Genomic DNA, 17,816 nt, shown 5'->3' on the forward strand with positions numbered 1-17,816 from the left:
TTTCTCCCTGCTGGTAATAACACTGAAGAATCAGCGTCACATCCATTTTATTAATTTTATTGACAGGCAGCTCTAGTTTCCATGCAGGCACCACAAAATCAAAACATACGCATGTCAAGCGCCCCATGTGTGGTAGGGCCCTGCCAAGACCACGTTACGTCAACGTAAGGAAGCAGAGCCCAGGTCTCAGACCTTGTGCCTGGGCCTGTGGGTAATTCCCTGCTGGAGGAAACCACCAGAACTTGGTCGAATGAGCCAGGAGAGCTCTCTTGGTGACAGTCCTCTATCCTGGGGTCTGGGCTCCTTGTGTTGAATGTAAGAGCCGTGGGAGACACAAGGCTACATCTGGCTTTGGGGCATGCCTCTAAGTCCAGCCACACAGAACTCCCCTGCCAACTCCATTTTGCCTGCATTCAGTTTCATCCAGGCAGGGGAACAGCAGCCTGGATTAAAGAAGCCATTAAAAAAAAAAAAAAAAAAGCAATGTCCTTATTTGTGAGCTGGGTCTGTGCCTGGAGATCTGTGGAGTTGATGAGGTCTTTGGGACCATAGTGAGTTGCAGGAATTTTTTGATCAAGGCATCCTTTGCTAAAGTGATTGAAGGGACTCCAAAACAATTTGTTCTTTTATATAAAGTATTATTATCTATAAATTGGCTAAATAATGTAAATTAGGTGGGTACAGAGGGTAAGGACCTAGAAAAAAAGCCTTGCTCTAATCACACAGCTATGGATGCCCAGGGTGAACACGCACATGGAGTTGGTCCATCACCTCCAGCCCCACCCTTCCCACTCATCCCTCTCACTGAGTGCAAGGCTATTTCCTCAACTCCCCCAAATGACTAACACTGGTACCAGACACAGCAGTAATGGTGGCAAAGGGCCAGAGGTCTTACACCTTTGACTGCAGAGCTTTGAGCCCCCCTTTGTTGGACCTCCTGGTAACTCATTAATTTCCCACTCCAATCACTACAAATTCAGGAAGGGGAATGAATGTAAGCCCAGATGCTGAGCTAATAGCCATGAATGCCAAGTCAGAAAGGCCCAAACGAGGCAGGTTTTACTGCACTGGTCTGCCTCTTTGATGGTCTAGGCCAGGAACAAACCAAGGATAAGGACTGGTGTTACCATTATCCCACAGTCTCCAAACTCTCTTAGTAGGGGCCTGGACTCTAAACACAGTGTCCTGGAAACTGTCCTGGCCTGGCCTGTGAGGACAGGGTTGGGTCTTTCACTGCCTGGGTTGGTCCAACAGGCAGGGTCCACTTTGGAGGCTCTGGGTGGCTGCCCAGTAAGCTCTGTGGGGTGAGCCGGCCGACGAGGAGCATACCCAGACCGCCCGTGTCACAGGGTACAGGGCGCCGCTGCTGAGGGTTCGGTTCATAGATTCACTCTCCATTCAAATAACCATGGCATGTCAGCCCTGCTGGCCTCCTTGATTGTGCAGAAATAAATAAATGAATTATGTTGTTGGGGTTTGGGCTTCAGCACAAACACATGGTCTGCATTTATCCGCACAGTGAGAGGTCCACCAGCCACTTGATGTAAAAGAGCAAAATGATAATTCTTTTCTTTAGGCGCTCTGGTGCCATATGGAATGTATATAAATCATATTTTTGTTTTAACAGCGGAGGCTTTGTTGATAGATAAACATGTGGTTTATCTAAAAAAAAGAGAGGATTGTGCTTTGAACAATCATTTAATGGCCGTGGATGTGCCAAATAAAAATAAAAACATAATTTTGAAAGAAGTTGGCCTTGTGCCCAAATCTGTAACAAGGAATTTCTCTTTAACCAAAGTGGTTAAAGCCCGTCGATCTGTTTTGAGTTTAAGCTGTGCTCTCTACTCAACCCCACGACAAACTGAATCCGGGGCTAATGTGCTCTAATAGGACAAGACGTTACCTTTATGAATGACCTCATGGAGAAGAGGTTGGCGAGCATGGTGGAGAGGCCTTGAGCCAGGCAGCTCTGGGCTATGAACCCCAGCTTCAGCTCTGCGAGGCAGATTGCATCATCCCCCTCTTTCCAGTTCCAGCTTGGGATGTTTAGCAGATGCGCCTGTGGAAGCAAAAGCAAGGTATGAGACCTTTCATTCCTAAATGTTCAATTGTTGAAAAGCTCCTCTGGGAAATGCAGCATTGCCCAGCTGCTTAGAAGGCATTCAGACTCATCCTTTCTTTCCCTCTCCTGAGTCTGGTGTTTGGTGTTTTATTTGACTCTCCCATTCAGCAGACTTCAGTCTTCAGTCTTCCCTTTGGATCATTGCTTCTGCACCTCCCAAACCTAGGTCCCCCGCCTCTGGTTTGTCATGTAGCCAAACAAAGTCCAGAGGGAATTTCCTCTTGTGACAGACACATCAGCCTATGCTACTAGGATGTCTGGTTAAATTGTTCATAAATTGGCTCCTTAAACAGACTCAGACTATCAGATGTCTGTGTGTTTTAGATTCCTTTTTTATCTGCAATCCCAATACTCCAGATCAATGGCTCCCAAGGCTGAGTGGGCATCAGAATCACCTGGAGGGTTGATACACATATTGCTGGCCCCTATCCTAGAGTTTCTGAGCCAGTAGGGTACAGGGTGAGGCTGGAGAATTGGCATTTCTAATAAGTTCGAGGTGCCTCTGAGCTGCTGATCCGGGGACCACACTTTGAGAAGCACTGACCTAAATTATCAGGCAACTCACAGTGTAGACATGGTACAATCTCTTGCAGACGGACTGATCCTATTCAACAGTTAGGTCACACCCTGAGATAAGGACCCAGATGTATGCTCATCCAACTAGTTTTAAGTGGCATGAAGTAGAGAGCCAGAGATGATATGTTGGATGAAAGAATCAAGATTCAAAAAGTTCTCCAGGGTTGGAAAAATGGGCAGAAAACCAACCAGAAAAGATTTTAAAGGCCTTAATGTCAAGTACAGCATTTAGGGTAAAAAAAAAAAAATCGACCGTATAAATTCAAAATGAGAAGACCTAACTTGGCAGCAGAGCTGAGGGGAAAGAAGAAAAAAACTTAAGTGTGTGGGCAACTCAAACCCGAAAAAGAGGCCAACCGTGTGACAGATTACAGAGAAGTCCAATGCTTGCTTGTTAGAAATGGTCTCCAGATCAAGGGAAATGAATGTTTCCTTCTGTTGTGAACTGGTCAGGCTACTCCAGAATACTTGATCCAGTTGTAACAGTCAGATTTAAAGAGGGAAACTGATAAACTGAATAACTTCCAGAGAAAAATGACAAGCACAAGGAGAGGTGGGGGTTCTGGAAAACATTTTTGGAGAAACAGTTAAGACAGCCATCCGTGTTTGGCTGGAAGAAGGGCCACGCCTTCAGGGAGACAAGATGGTTGCCTCCAAATACCACAGGTGCTGCCATGCCGAAGAGAGATTAGGCTTGTCTTGCTTCGTTCCAGGGGCCAGAATTAGGACTGACTGATGTATATTATAAGAAAGAAGATTTTTGACTTGTTTTATAAAGGAACTTTCTACGGATCTAATGTGTCTAACAAATGGAGAAAGCTACCTCCAAAAATGCAAGGTCTTTGTCCCAAAAACTCAGTAAGTGTTTTTCCAAGTCACAATGGAAAGACCTCTTGTTTTGCATGGGAGGCTGAAGCAGAGAGCCCTGCTAGGTTCCTGCTGATGCCAAGACTTCATGGCCCAGAAATTACTATTTCTCTCCATGGAGCAGCAAACACAAGGAACCCCCTGGAGGTTTCCCTTCACTGTCAGGACAACACACTACAGTTGTACCTACTAGAAGAGATGACAGACGCCATTGTGGACACAAACAGCAAGTCCAATGGCTCTTTGCTCTGCTTTTAGAAATACCACTCTTGTGAAATTCCTTCCTGCAAAGTCCTGTGACAGTCTCACAGTCCTAATCCAGCAGTGACTCCTGGGAGAGAAGACTATCCTCCCTAATGAGAGCATGGTTAAAAATGTCTGGTGTGTGGGCCATCGCGGAAGGGAATTTCTGTCAAGCTGAGTGTCAGAGACATTCTCCCATAGGCTTGATTCCAGCGAGTAGCCTTGCCCTTTACCCTGTTTTCCTCCCTACCCTTCACTGGCTTATGAAGGCCATAGAGAATACTGACACCACAGAGAATACCTCAGTCTCAGTGGAGAAATCCTCATTTGCACTCACATCATCTGAGGACAAATGAGATCTACGTAATGAACAAGTAAATCATCAAGTGTGAAAGGAGATTCGAAGGACACATACCCTTCATGGCACCTTCAAACAAACAAACAAACAAACAAACAAACAAAACCTTTTCCACAGAGTCTCTCATATCCCCATGTGCCTGGTTTCTGCAGGTATGGAAGTCCAGGTTTTTGGGCCTTGGGTCCCCCATGTCCCCATCTGGTTTGAGTTCCTTAGATAGATTTTACACGTTATTACACAGGAAAGTCAAGTTTGTTTCATTTCTCAGGATTCCATATGGCCTCCTTTTATTGGCCATCATAACTTCTCCAATTGTGGAACATGGAGCAGGGAGGGATATACCAAAGGCTGGGAGGGACATATGTATGCATGAAATGAAGAGAGGAAATTTCCCCAGAGTTCCCCTGGCAACTCTGTCCTTCATATGAGGGACATTCAGATCTAGTGGAAAATGCCAGCATTATTGCACGGAAGTCTAGAGGCAAATCCTCTGTGACCTGGAGAATGAGGCCTGAAAGAGCTGGCCTAGCAGGACCAGGGTCTCCCTCTGATCAGCCACTGAACCATTCCTCATCTCAAGAAGAAGGAACGTGAAAATGTGAGGACATATAATAACGGGAAACCAGGAGAGATTAATTCCAGTCCTCGTTCCAGCTCTCCCTGCACACACAACTTTGGGGAAGCCACCATAAGGAACAAAGAAGGTCATTTCAGAGAAAACACTTTAACACTACTACCTAAGTGTGTAAGGGTTGTTAGTGAGGAAGCGCAAAGAACTTGCATCTCCTTTGGGCCACTGGGACTTGGCTTCCAGGTCCCAGGCAAAGACCTCTTTTTCTAGAAGCTGTTTGAAAAATAAAAAAAATCCATTAACAGCTAAGTCAGAAGTGACACTTTTCTAAGATATCACAAACTGTTCTTTCCTTGAAAAGCATCAAGACATTTACACTCAAATCAAAAATGTCCTGTACCGTCTTTCTGTGTTCAGAGATGGCTAGGCCGAGTGTTTCTCTCCATGAATTCAGATCCACTTTAGGGAACATCAGTCTTTCATTAAGGCCTACTGTGAGGAACCACAGTTTGGTTCAGTGGGGTGTGGCTCTATTTAAAGAGAAGGTGGCAGTTGGCAGTTCTGATGTGAGCTCACTGCCTGCCAAGTGACCATGAGTTGTATCTACCAGAGCTTCTCTGTCTGAGACACAGTTTAGACTCCCCATCTGAGGTCACACTGGGATGCTAACATGCACAGATGGTCAAATGAGAACTAAACGCGATAATGGATGTCAAGCTTTTTTAAAACCATAAAATAGGACATGAGTGTCTGAGATTACTATGATGACAAACTCAGGACCAGTTTTACATGCAGAAAGAAAGTACGCAGCTTCCCTACATCCCTGGAATTCCAGCATCATTAGGGCGCAGGGAATTAAAATTCTTTATATTTTAAGTCCAGTATCCAATTACAGAATTAATTATCACTTGAAATACGTTCAATGTAACTTAAGTTTACATACACATACCAGGTTCTTTCAAGAAAGAGAGTTTTAATGGGTGGACATCTTTGGGCATTTAGGCATGGGTGAAGAGAAAGTACAGGCAGAGGAAGAAAAATACTATTATAAGGTAATGGGAAGAAAAACATATTAAAGGTTAGGGAGAAGCATCTCATGGAACAGCACAATTATAAAGCAGGGTGACAAATGTCCACTTGCAATTCCATGAGGAACGGCATGACAGTCACCGGTGGACATGCTGCTCTCTCTAGAAGAGAGAAATGAAATGAGAGAGAAAAATGCCCTGTGTCAAGGTCACTCTGTTCCTTGTACCCTTACTAATCCTACAGGGGCAAAGTCTTATATGTGATTTTGCCTTACTCTGAAACCCAAATAGATTGGGGTGGTTCTAAATAAAATGTGTGGGGTATTTATTTATTTATTTGTTTGTTTATTTATTTGGAATGGGGAGAGGGGCGAAGTGGGGGGGAGAGAGAATCTGATGCGTGGAGCCTGATGCCAGGCTCAATCCCACGACCCTGAGCCAAAATCAAGAGTCAGATGCTTCATCGACTGAGACACCCAGGTGCCCCCAAAATGTGTTTTAAGCAAATAATAATGGATCAGTTGATGCCATTCATCCTTATTTCTGAATAATTACAATGAAGCAGTTTGTAAAAGTCATTCAGCTTGCTACGGTTACATGAGTACTGCCCAGGTACCATCTGGATCCTAGGTCCGTTGAGCTACTTTGCTACTTTGAGGTTGACATGAATCGCATCGCTGAAATCCTCCTTAATTTCTTGAAGATGCTGAATCAGCACTCATTGGAAGGAGAGAAAAAAAGGAACCGACATCCCTTTCTAAACATATAACATTAATTTTCCTATTCAATCTAAATTCAGCCAAAAATCTAAACAACAGCTTAGAACACTCTCACACTAAATGAAATTTCATATCATAAATGAAAGAAGAGTTTATTGCCTTAGGAGCTGTCACCAGCCACAGCCTGGCTAATAAAATTTACCTCTACCTACAGGGGCTGCTGTCAATAAAAACTTCTCTGGCCTAATCCTTGTGAGTTACCAATATCTTACTTTATCTCTTCAATGTCCTTGGGTTTTCCCAAGACAAACAGGACAATGTGACCTTGGGTGCTCATCACCAAGCCCCACTGGCTGGAACGCAACACGTTCTACAGTGGAACCACCTGCCGAGGGTTGGGCAGTGGGCAGCAGACCCAAGTGGTAGGCCGGTCACCGACAGCAGGCTCCACTCAGCAATGGCCTCTGATGAGCCTCCACACAGCAAAATGGGACAGCACTTGCCAGCAATTGAGAAATAATGGCATGGCACTGGTGCATTTGGCAGAATAGGGTCTTCTCTGGGTCACCTGACTGCCTATTTCGTAGGGAATATGGCCTATAAGATGGGACACGCACTCACTCATAACCCAGCAGGGAGTTATTCTGTTCAGACAGGACACCTGGTTCCAGGTACTGAGCCTCCAGTTTCTGAGCCTCATTACGGGCATAACCGGTTCCATATCGAACAGAGAAAGGTGCCACCTTCCCTCCCCCAAAGCTGTTTTCCTGGGAATTTAATGACAGGCCGGGTGAAGGATCAGTGCCTTTGAATGAGAGACTGGGAAGAAATCACAAGGGAAACAACATAGACTCCGTTTGTTTTCTTTCCAGTCCCCCTGTAAACTAAAACACTAGGAAAATTCCTTTATGTTTAATCTCTGGAGAGCAGCTATGTTCCTGAATTCAATAATGCCAGTTCTCATCTTGAGGGTGAGAATGCCAGATTCCACAGTCTCCACCCAGCATGTGATCTGTTCTTCCAGGTCACATGGTGCCAGTTAGAAAAGTCCTATCACTTGCCCAGGACACTCTCTACACCTTGACTGCGAAGCCCCTGAGGGTACAACATAGGACTCCCCATGGGGGGTTAGGGAGGTCAAGGTAGCGTGTTGACCACCTGGTAGGTAGTCAGTAAATACCGAATGAAGAAATGCGTGCAGCACATGAAAGTGGGAGTTGTTGAAATGGGATCTAAGATCGCATCAATGTTCTGAAGATGGGGGCCTAATAGATGCTTCCTATTGGAAACATGAAGGAACACATGCTTCCTTTCAGTGACTAACTTCCTTTCAGGTGTTTGCACTGCAAAAAAGTCCCAGGGAGGTTTTTACCCACCACCCCCTTTTCCAGGGCTTTGGATTGTAGCAGCATGTGTGTGCATATGTGTGCACGTGTGTGCATACGTGTGTGTGTGTGTGTGTGCACGCGCGTGTGTAGCTGGACACACATGTGCATATTTGAGCCTGGGCTAGGCTCTCGCTGACCTACCTTGTTGTGATACTGCAGCATCTGAGTGATGATTCTTATCTTCGGATGGTAGTTCTTTATGGAGATTACTCTGAAAAAGAAAGAACCAGAGTTGAGGCAGGATCTGCCTAACCCTTGGAGTCTGATGGGAACATTGATTTGATTACACCCAAATGGAGTGAATGTGGGGCCAGCAGCCAGGCCCATCCAGAGAGCTTGAGGCACAGGGCCAAGTTAAACTGTGTGTCCATTGCTGTACCCCATGGTGGTGTGAAAAAGAAATCACAAAACGGCCATAGACTGTGTCCTGGGCATAGAAGAAGAAAGTGGTCCTGTGGTGCCTTGGTGTTGGCATGTGAGTATGTGTGCACTGGGGTGGGGGCTCTGGAGCAGGGGTCGTGGGCTAGGCGTCTAAATAAAGGAAGCTCAACTCATGGAGCCAACTCATGGGGCTGACGGCTTACAATCTCACATACCCTAGGGACGAGCCTAGAAACCGTTTTCTCTGAGTCCAATTCTCTAAGTTAACTTGAGACAACGAAGACAAATCAAACAAGCAGTCTGACAAATGATGCTAATTGTCACACACACATGGCCACTCACAAAAATGATTTCTGAGCCGGGCTCTTAAGACAGGATCAATGACTCAGCTTTCGATAGATACTGGTGTCTAAATGACAACTTTAATGCTGGTTGGCGATAAGTACCGAGGCCTGGCAGGGGTCACAGTCTGATAGAAAATCGCCCGGCTCAAACCGCCTTCAGTCCATGCTCTCTATGGACCACTGCCCGTCCCCTCCCCCAACGCTCGCTTCTGCTCCCTGACACAGTCACTGGGCTACAGGTGGAAGAAGAGAAACACCTGGATTCCAGTCCCAGTCTTGTACGAAGGAACTAGGTGACCTTCAGGAAATCCCTGGGCTCTTTGTGACTGTTTCCTCATCTGGACATTGGGGGCAACAGTACCTGCTTTATTTATTTCACAGGTTCTGGTATGAGCAGCAAATGAAAGACCAGATGTGGAAATGCTTTGAAATCATTAAAAGCTCTCTCCACGTGTAAGTTATGGTTTTTGTCATTACCGACTCTGTCAGAGGTGACATTATACATTTCCTTCGTGACAAGGAAGGAATGGAATTCCACAGAAAGGCCCACCTCCCAAGCCTACTCAGAAATGCAAGTGCGTTTATTGTGACCACCCTCACAAACTTCACACCAAGAAACTGCTCTGTGCTCCATGCCTTTTTTGTGCAAAAATGGAGAGAAGGCAGCCAGGGAGCCATTTCGGCTGAAAAGCTACAACTTGTGAATTTAGGAAATGGATCACTCGTAAGCTTCTGCCTGCACAAATTCATCCTGGGCTTTTGCACTTGAAGGAATTCATTTTATTTTTGAAGAAGTGTTGTGTTGGCTCATGCTTAATAACTCAAGGACTTTGAGCCTCAGTCAGCCCTCAGAATTCTGCTCATAGCATCAGCCAGTTTTTCTGCATTAGCTCATTTCAAATGGATCTTTGACATTTTAATTTCAAAAGGGGCAGACTGGTCTCATTAAACTAAGGAGAAAGGAGGATTATACAAATAAGGGAAAGACAGAGCCCATTTTTAACCCTGAGTTTCCTGTTCCCTTTTGCTGCCTGCGCCTTAGTTCTGATTCTGGTTAATGAATGGCATCATTAAACTTATGATGGTAACTTTGTTCGGGAAGTTTTATGTCTTGGCATCATGCCAATCACCCTGATAACTTACATGTCTTCATATTAGCCCTACCGCACTTAAGTAAAATACTGCGATTAAGAGAATTGCCCGTTTCAAAGCTATTATTCATTTCAATTATTCACTTTTGGGGGAAAAAAAAAGCCCTAGCCCTAAACTTCTCTGGGGGGATCAAAACATTAAGCTTTATCTTCTTTTGTTTTTTATGTTTGCAAATCTGAAGATAATGAAGCCTAGTTCCTTAAAAGGGACATTTTTATCATTTCAAATGACACAAAAACGCAGGGAAGGATGGAAATCCTAGTTCAAGGAAAGGCTCACTGAAGCACTCTCTGCTGAGCTGTTGTAGTCACTTTCCAGCTGTGACTAGTGGGCGGACCGAGGTGTGGACACATGTCCCCATTCCATCATCTCCCCGTAGGCTGGCAAGTCCCATGCTTACAAGAGTTCATGCATCAACTTCCTTAAAACAACTGCACTGAGCATATTGCCAAAGAGAAGCGGGAGGAAAGAGAACACTGTGCCAGCTGTCGCTTGCCAGACACAAGGTCCAGATGCTGAGGGAAAGACACGCTCATCCCAAATGCACTGGAGGAGCTCCCCCAACTCAGCGATGGGAGAGCTCATGTCACTTGGGGGCCACTGATGAGAAACAAAGGAAGGGCAATGGGAGCCTGGTGAGGAAGCAGCTCCCTAAGCCCTCACCCCAGGTAAATTCCCAGGACATGGTGGCAAACCAGGATGTGGGGAGAGGGCAGTCTGTCTGGACCAAAGGACGGCTGCTCACAATTAGGCAAGCGTTCTTGGGAATGTAGTGGGAGTGAGATGTCTTCTCTTTGGTCTCTTCTCCGCAAGTGTCTCTTTATGATTCCCTCCCAGTTCTCTTTACTCTGCAATGTACACGGGAGGGGAGAAGAATCCTAAGGGGCTTTAACTCTCTGGAGCCAAATATCTTAACCCGCCCATCATTTTGTTGTCACAGAACAGTGTTCTTCTGAAATGCAAAAAGAATAAGGAGTGGGGAGTCGGCAGGGAAGGGCCTTCTATGGGCCTCGCCCATTCACAGGGAGGGCACTGAGCCATGTTTTCCAGAGTGTGCCCACACCCACCCAAAGGTGTTCTGTAAGAAAGGGGGCATTGGAGTTAAATAGGTTTGATACGTTCTCTGTAGAACATTCTCTTAGAAATTCATATTAGTGTTAAAAGCACTGAGAAGGCTCTCAGTAAAGACAGGATTTCATTTTGAAAACTGGTTGAAACAAAAGCTCATCAGTCGACAAACTCCTCTTTGTGGGGCTATTAATCAACATGCTACAGACAAGCTCGAAAAGCTCTAACATGGAGCTTCTCAAGCTTGGCACTAGACATTTTGGGCCAGATACTTCTCTGCTGTGGGTAACTGTCTTGTGCACTGTAGGATGTTGAACAGCATCCCTGGCCTCTACCCGCCCCCTTGATGTGAGCAGCATCCCCTAGTTATGACAACCAAGAACATCTCCAGATACTTCTAAATTTCCTCTGAGGGACAAAATCACCCACAGTTAAGACATCCCAGGTCCACTCTCCCTTAGGGAACATGGTACCCTACTTCAGGCCTGTACCCATCTAAATCTATCTTTCCTTTCCCAGTCCTGTCCAAAATATCTCAATCCCAAAACCAGTTGTGAGTCCCAGGGCTCCCATTCGCCAAGGATAAGCTTGTCTTGTGTCATCGCCCTCCACAGCCACCAGTGGCTCAGCTCCCCCCACACCTATGCTTGTGGAAAGGTGTAGGGTGTCTTATGGGGGAAAGAAGGTCCCACAGAGATGGTGCTCTGCAGAGAACCCCAAAGTGCAGCCAATGGGCTGCAGAGTGCCAACCCCAGAGCCTTCCCTGGCCTCCCCGGCGTTACCTCATGATGTTGGAGGCGTCTTCAGCATCAGGGTCAGCGCAGTACTTATTGGCAAGGATTAGGCACGCATCTGCTGACTCTATCTAAGACACCAAAAGGAAGATCACAGAACACAAACATATAAATAGCCATGCTTGGTTTGCAATCTTTCTCTGTTGACAGCTTTTGGGGAACCTGGTAGTTTCCAAGGAAAGAAAAAAAATAATCCTGGGAGATTATCTTTTTTTTTTTTTGTCAAAAGTATAGGCTGCAAATTCTTATTATGGTATAAACATTTCATCTTGTTGCCATTAGAGGGTACGACATGTACCTTGGTAATTATACTTTTCATTTTGCACAGTCATGTAGGTATAATCTTTCCAGATTTCTTCACATAACAATTAATTAAGGCTTTCAGTCCCCCTCCCTGCCTCCTTTCCCAACCAACGGATCTACACCATCATCCTAATTTTTCTAGTCGGGAAATGGCATTAGGCAGACTAAACCCCTCCTCTCAGGTTACCAAGTTAACCGAGTAGTCGGGGATTCAGAAATTGAGACTCCAAAGTCCTTCATTTGATCTTGTTCACATCTTAACTGTGGCATAGAAGGCAATAAGAGCCCTAAATCAGATAACAGCTCGGTATCGTTTAGTACTGAATTAGCATTCAGATACTCAAAAGACAACACATCCATGTGTATGAAATGATGTGTTCCAGATGACCTCAAAACCTACTGACTTATCTAAACATGAGCCAAAAAAAGATTGATTCCTTTGAGGGAATGATGAGTTATGCTAATAATTGCTTGCATCTAAATTAGGTCCTTGAACAGTAACTATTTTCTCCAAGTTCTCATTAGATTTCACATTAAGTCATAACTTGGATCCTGTCTGGATAATATTAAGATTAACTAGACTCTATAAGCATAAGAATTCTCGTGCTGGCTCAGGTCTGCAATCCGTCCTCCCTGGTTTGTTGTACTTAACAGACCATCCCTGCATTTGGTGGGGGGCCACGGTTTCCTCCATGGTATGTCACAAATTGTCTCTAGTTTTCTTTAATAACCCAAAGAATTTACCCAAATCCTTCTGGCTTATTCATGTTTGCCAATTACATGATTTACTAAATTATGTTGGGACCACAGTGAGCATTTAGATGTCAGTGGATTCACAATATTAATCTATACCCACTGCCATGCAAATATCGAATGTGCTCACAAAACCGATACAAAATGAGCAAAGTACCAGATGTCACTTTGCTATAGCCCTTTCCTTTATAAACCTCAGGTCTGCTTTATAAGAAGATTCTAACTTAGCAGATTTGGGAATGAAAGATTAGCCTATCACTAAGTGATATCAGATATCTGCATGCTTAGTGTTTCACTTTTAGTCTTTAGTGGGGGCCAAAAAAAAGGAAGCTCAAAATGTTTTATGGCCTGGTCACATTTTATTTATACTTTACCCTTCATGTTCCTCTCCAATGTAAATAATAGATTTCAGAGCTACTTTGAGTCTAATTTCAGTATTTAACATGGGAATTACTTTATTATCATGTTGTATATGAGTCTACTAGTCCATACAACTAGTCTGCTTCCTTGAGGAGTGTGGATATTGAGGGAACTAATTTTACGACTATTTCAAGTGAAAGAAGGCAGGTGCCAGAGAACAAAGCCCTGGGGCCAGTGGAAGGGTGATGTCAAGGCTGGTGGCATACTGACTTATGGCATTAGGGGAATGGGGGTGACTCTTGGCCATCCTGGGAGGCATATGCCCTCACCACAGAGTCAGTCCCCCTCTCAGATGGAGTAAAAGCAGAAGTCACCTCTTCCTTCTTACCTTGACTCTTGCAAGATCATGTGGATTGAGGACTGAACCCTGATAAAATTCCACCTGAGTAAAATGTCGTTTGAACAGAGCTTCTAGCTCCAGGTTAGGGGAAATGCTGGCAGGGAGAGAAGAAACAGCCATTAATATAACAGACTTAGGTATTTCTGCCTCCATGGCCTCCTTTCTCTCTGACTTCCAAAAAGAAAGCCCTAGGAAAAGGCTTTCACTTTCAAAGCAGCCCCGTTTCTTGCAGAAATGAAAGGGTCACACTCAAGAGGAGTAAAACCCCAGCCCACTGAAAACCCAAACCAGTACCAAGGTAAAATGAAGCAGTTCACAATCTTCACAGAGGCTGAGGCCTATGGGGCAAAATGTCTTTCATTTTGTTATGAATGGAATCGCTATTCTACGAATAGAGAGACCGAGCTGTGACCTCAGAGATTAGTCAAAGGTGCCCCTGGCAGAGCCTACCGCTCTTCCCTCCCTCAAAGCCTCTTCCTTGCTTCTCAGCCCTATGGACTTCTCATCTCCTGGGGCCTGGATCAAAACATGTCACCTCTGAGCAGCCACAGACAGAGTGAATTTACTCTTGGCACTGTTCTTGGTTCACACATGTGTATGCTATTCGTCATTCTTAGTGTGAGCCATACAGATACCTTTCCCATTGGAGGACAAGGACTAAAGCACTGATTGACCTATTCATTCATTTATTACTTCTGCAAAGATGAAAAATATCTGTTCTCTATAAAGTACTATGCTAGATGTCAGATGATATTTCGTTTGAACCTTCTAGGTACCAAGACCTGTGTTGGTCAATGCTTGCCTAACATTCATTAAGTACTTAGTAAGAGTTGTTCATGTTTTTGAGCATTTACTATGTGGCAGATACCATTCTAAGCACTTGACAAGTATTAACTCATTTAAACCTCAAAACAACCCTAGAGGAAGGGATATTATTAACCCAAAGTTTCAAGAGGTTAATTAACTGGGCCGTCTACGACAAAGCTGACGCTGACAGATGCTGGGGACGTGGAGGTGAATCCCAGCAAGTGAGGCATTAGCAGCCAGCTTGTTGGTTCAGACTCAAGTAGTGGATGAGAAACAGGTGCCTGTGCAAATCCAACCAGTCTTCAAGATCCATTACTGGTCTGGCCCCTCTCAGAAAGTCTGCCTGGTCATGTAAGAAGTGGTGGTCTCTCCCTGATGCAAATGCCCCATGCGATTCTGCCATTTGACTAAACTGACCTCAGTCAGTGAATATAGCATGGATGTTGAGCTCTAGCTGTTGCACACATGCTCATCTTGAAATGCCCAATGAGGGCAGGACCTACACACTATACTTCTCTTGAACCTTCCATAGTGCTCAGCAGAGGATGGGCCCCTCAGCTGGTAATGAGAGGCTAAAGCACTGAACTGATCTGTGAGTTCTGCTCCTGTGTTCATAGCCTGGCCGGTCTTTTCAGAACTTGGAGAATTCAGTGCTGAGAAGAAAAAAATGCTGGTGTGCTCAAACATGGCAGCCAGTTTGGTATTCTGTGAACAACTGTCAAAAGGAAGGAGACGCACAGAACAGAAGCTTATAGGAAAGTCAACTTCTGTGGGATCTCAGAGCAGGATTGAGTTGTGGGCTGTCAACCCCCTATGGAGCTAGCACCACACATGAGCTTTGTCTCTTGGTAAATTGGGGCTAGTGCTGGCCCTATGATGGCCCATTTCCATCAGAAAAGAAAACAGTGCCACTCACATCAACATGCCTGAGTCCCAGAACTCTCTATCCCTGTGGCTGACTACCTTTTACCTAAATGGGGGTCAGATGAAGCTTAAAACCCCAACAACACTGAGCAGAAGGAGATCTCTTGCTTTCTTCCACTGCACAACAAACATGATAAGACCCACCTTCTATGTTGTTTATCTAGCCAAATATATTTTATCTTTCATAATACTAGCTAACATTTATTGAACGCTTGCTGTGTGCCTGATTCATTCTTGACATGGCTTACTTCTTTTCATTCTCTCTACAGCCCAAGAAAGGAGATCAAAACCATTGTGATCTCCTTATCTACTGAATGTAAAAACTGAGGCCCAGGGAGGTTAAGTAACTTACTCAGGGAGTAACTGATTGAGTCAAGATTCACATGGAGCACTCTGAGTTCACAGCATGTACTTTTACTCCCTGTGTTGATTAAAGAAGAGAACTTATGCACGGGGAGTAGCACAGTGTCCTACAGCGGAGGTTTCTAGAAATGGGAATTATTGTTGCAACTGTTTCCATTACATTATACCCTGCTTCCTCTTATGTCTGTGTCTTTCCTGGCCACTATGTCCCTCCTGCACTTGTAAAGAATCCACACGAGACAGCTAATCTTCCACACCAGACACTGTGGACACACCTGGATCAAATAGATTCAGACAGCTGATGGGACGGTAATGACATATCTGACCCATAATGAACTTCACTGTTATTTGCCAGAGTTGCTCCACAGAGGCAGGTGGTGTTCTCACCACTGAACTAATGTTCCCTTTCCATTGGTTCCAGATTGTCCTCTCTAAGGAGGCCACATGGCTGATTCAACTCTGCACTGCCCTCCAACACTGCCCCCATACCACCACTCCACAGATATTCAGTGAGCCCTCCTCAGGAAGCCTGGTTGAGTGGAGGGTCTTGAAACAGCAGGGGCCCCTTACTTGTGAAGAAAGACAATCTCCACGTTGACATCATCCCGGTCCTTGTGCAGGAAGTCCTTCAGGAAGTTGGAAACACTCTCCAGAGTGATGTGTCCACAGACCACAATGTGCCTGAACAGGAGAAGCCAGTTAGATGGGGCCAACCCAGCGAGGACCCAGCACCCACCCCAGGCAAGACAGAGGAAGCGCACAGCTGCGGGGAAGCATTCTTCTCCTCCCGAGGCCTCAATTAAAGCCCAGCTCCCATCCCCAGAGGGCTGTGAGGCAAAGCAGCAGTGCTGGCAGGTGTTCAGAGACTCCGAGACAGAAAAGGCATATGGCTTCTCACCTGATGCTGCACAATATCCTATTAAAAGCCCAACCGTTTGGCCAAGTGGTTTTATGCCTTTAACAATAAGTGACATTATGCGTGCGCTTAAATGCTGCATTATCAAGTCCCTTGCAGATTCAGATCTTTCCCTTTCTGCCCACAAAGCGTCCTCCTGAGAGATTTACCGAATGGGTCTTGGTTTATGACATAGAGCTTATCAGGTAATGAGATAACAAATCTTGCTGAAACGATGATTTTGTGTGTAAGAAAGCGGACTTTTATCAGGGTGGCTAATGTGCGGCTTGACACGTTATGGGCTCTGCTGGCCATAAGCAGTAAAAAGGAAATTTTGCATTTTTCCGCCATAACTCCTCCGACAATGGGGGCATGTAACACTTTACAGTAAGTGAGCATTACTCAGGGCTAAATGGGGATGGGACGCCTATGGAATCGGAGATCAGCAGCAGGCTGTCCATCCCCAGATAGCTACCTCCTCAGGGTGCCTGGGATTTCCATGAGAGCCGAAGGAATTTACTTCAAGATGGGGAGAAGCTAGAAAGGGATGAAGCTGAACTGTTTGCCTTGATCCAGGGAGGTGTGGACTTCTGTTTCTGGAGATGGTGGCTCCCCCTGAGGAGATGAGCCTCTTTTCCAGAACTGCCGGGATAACAGTCCCCCCAATATCTTTGGGCTTCCAGACCAATCTGATGAATCTGAACCAACCTGGCTGTACCATGGCCACTTACATTTGCTATCCAATGCTCAATCAGGAATAAGCACTTCAGTGCACGAGTTAGCCCCATGACCCAAAGCAGGGGCCTCACTGTGGAGATGAAACCTGCTGGCTTCTAATAAGAAGACTGTAGCAAGGGGCTCAGCCCAGGTCCCTGTGCCTCTCAAGCTGCTAGCGACAGAGGCTGAATCCCTGGCTGGGCTCTGAGGCATGGGTAGGTGGTGAACATCGAAGCATGGTAATTTCGTGGGAAAAAATTTAGAATGGCTAGGTCCCTTGCACCTCATAATTGCTCTGTGCACATTCCAATAAGGCAGAAAGCTCATTGGCTGGAGGCAGCGCATAATGGGAGGAAGTGATGATCACTTATGCAATGTTCCATTAGATGCCATTACAAGAGCCTGCCCTTTCGTTGTAATTTGGTGCTTGACTAAGTATGTGAGAATAAGGCAGTAAACTCATTGGTGAAAGGATAATGATGCAGAACAAAGAGTAAATCAATAATATGCACAATGCAGTTAATAATATCACCATTATGGACTGTTATTGTTACGGTGCTGCACTTAGTGGCCGGGCAAGCGGAGGCCATCGCAGGGAGGAAAGATTGTCAGTGGCTGCCTCAGAAGAGACATCCCAGCATGATCACTTTATTCTCTAGCAAGTGCCAGCCAGGTACAGGGAG

General features: G+C 45.3%; 1 protein-coding gene across 6 annotated transcripts in view; it reads right to left on the reverse strand.

The window, feature by feature from the left end:
- KCNMA1 (potassium calcium-activated channel subfamily M alpha 1) overlaps positions 1–17,816 on the reverse strand; it is a 732,075-nt gene that overhangs the window by 193,418 nt on the left and 520,841 nt on the right. For 5 of the 6 annotated variants that reach the window (XM_047825367.1, XM_047825362.1, XM_047825364.1 and 2 more), the window contains 5 exons: positions 16,092–16,202; positions 13,416–13,521; positions 11,600–11,682; positions 8,014–8,083; positions 1,904–2,059 (listed from right to left, as the gene is read on the reverse strand). In XM_047825367.1, coding sequence (XP_047681323.1) covers positions 1,904–2,059; positions 8,014–8,083; positions 11,600–11,682; positions 13,416–13,521; positions 16,092–16,202 — 526 coding nt within the window. Of the gene's footprint in view, positions 1–1,903; positions 2,060–8,010; positions 8,084–11,599; positions 11,683–13,415; positions 13,522–16,091; positions 16,203–17,816 lie in introns of those variants that run through there. The other variant, XR_007145346.1, reaches the window with a different exon arrangement.

The sequence above is a fragment of the Prionailurus viverrinus genome, chromosome D2 (assembly GCF_022837055.1).
Source record: "Prionailurus viverrinus isolate Anna chromosome D2, UM_Priviv_1.0, whole genome shotgun sequence".
Classification (NCBI taxonomy): domain Eukaryota; kingdom Metazoa; phylum Chordata; class Mammalia; order Carnivora; family Felidae; genus Prionailurus; species Prionailurus viverrinus.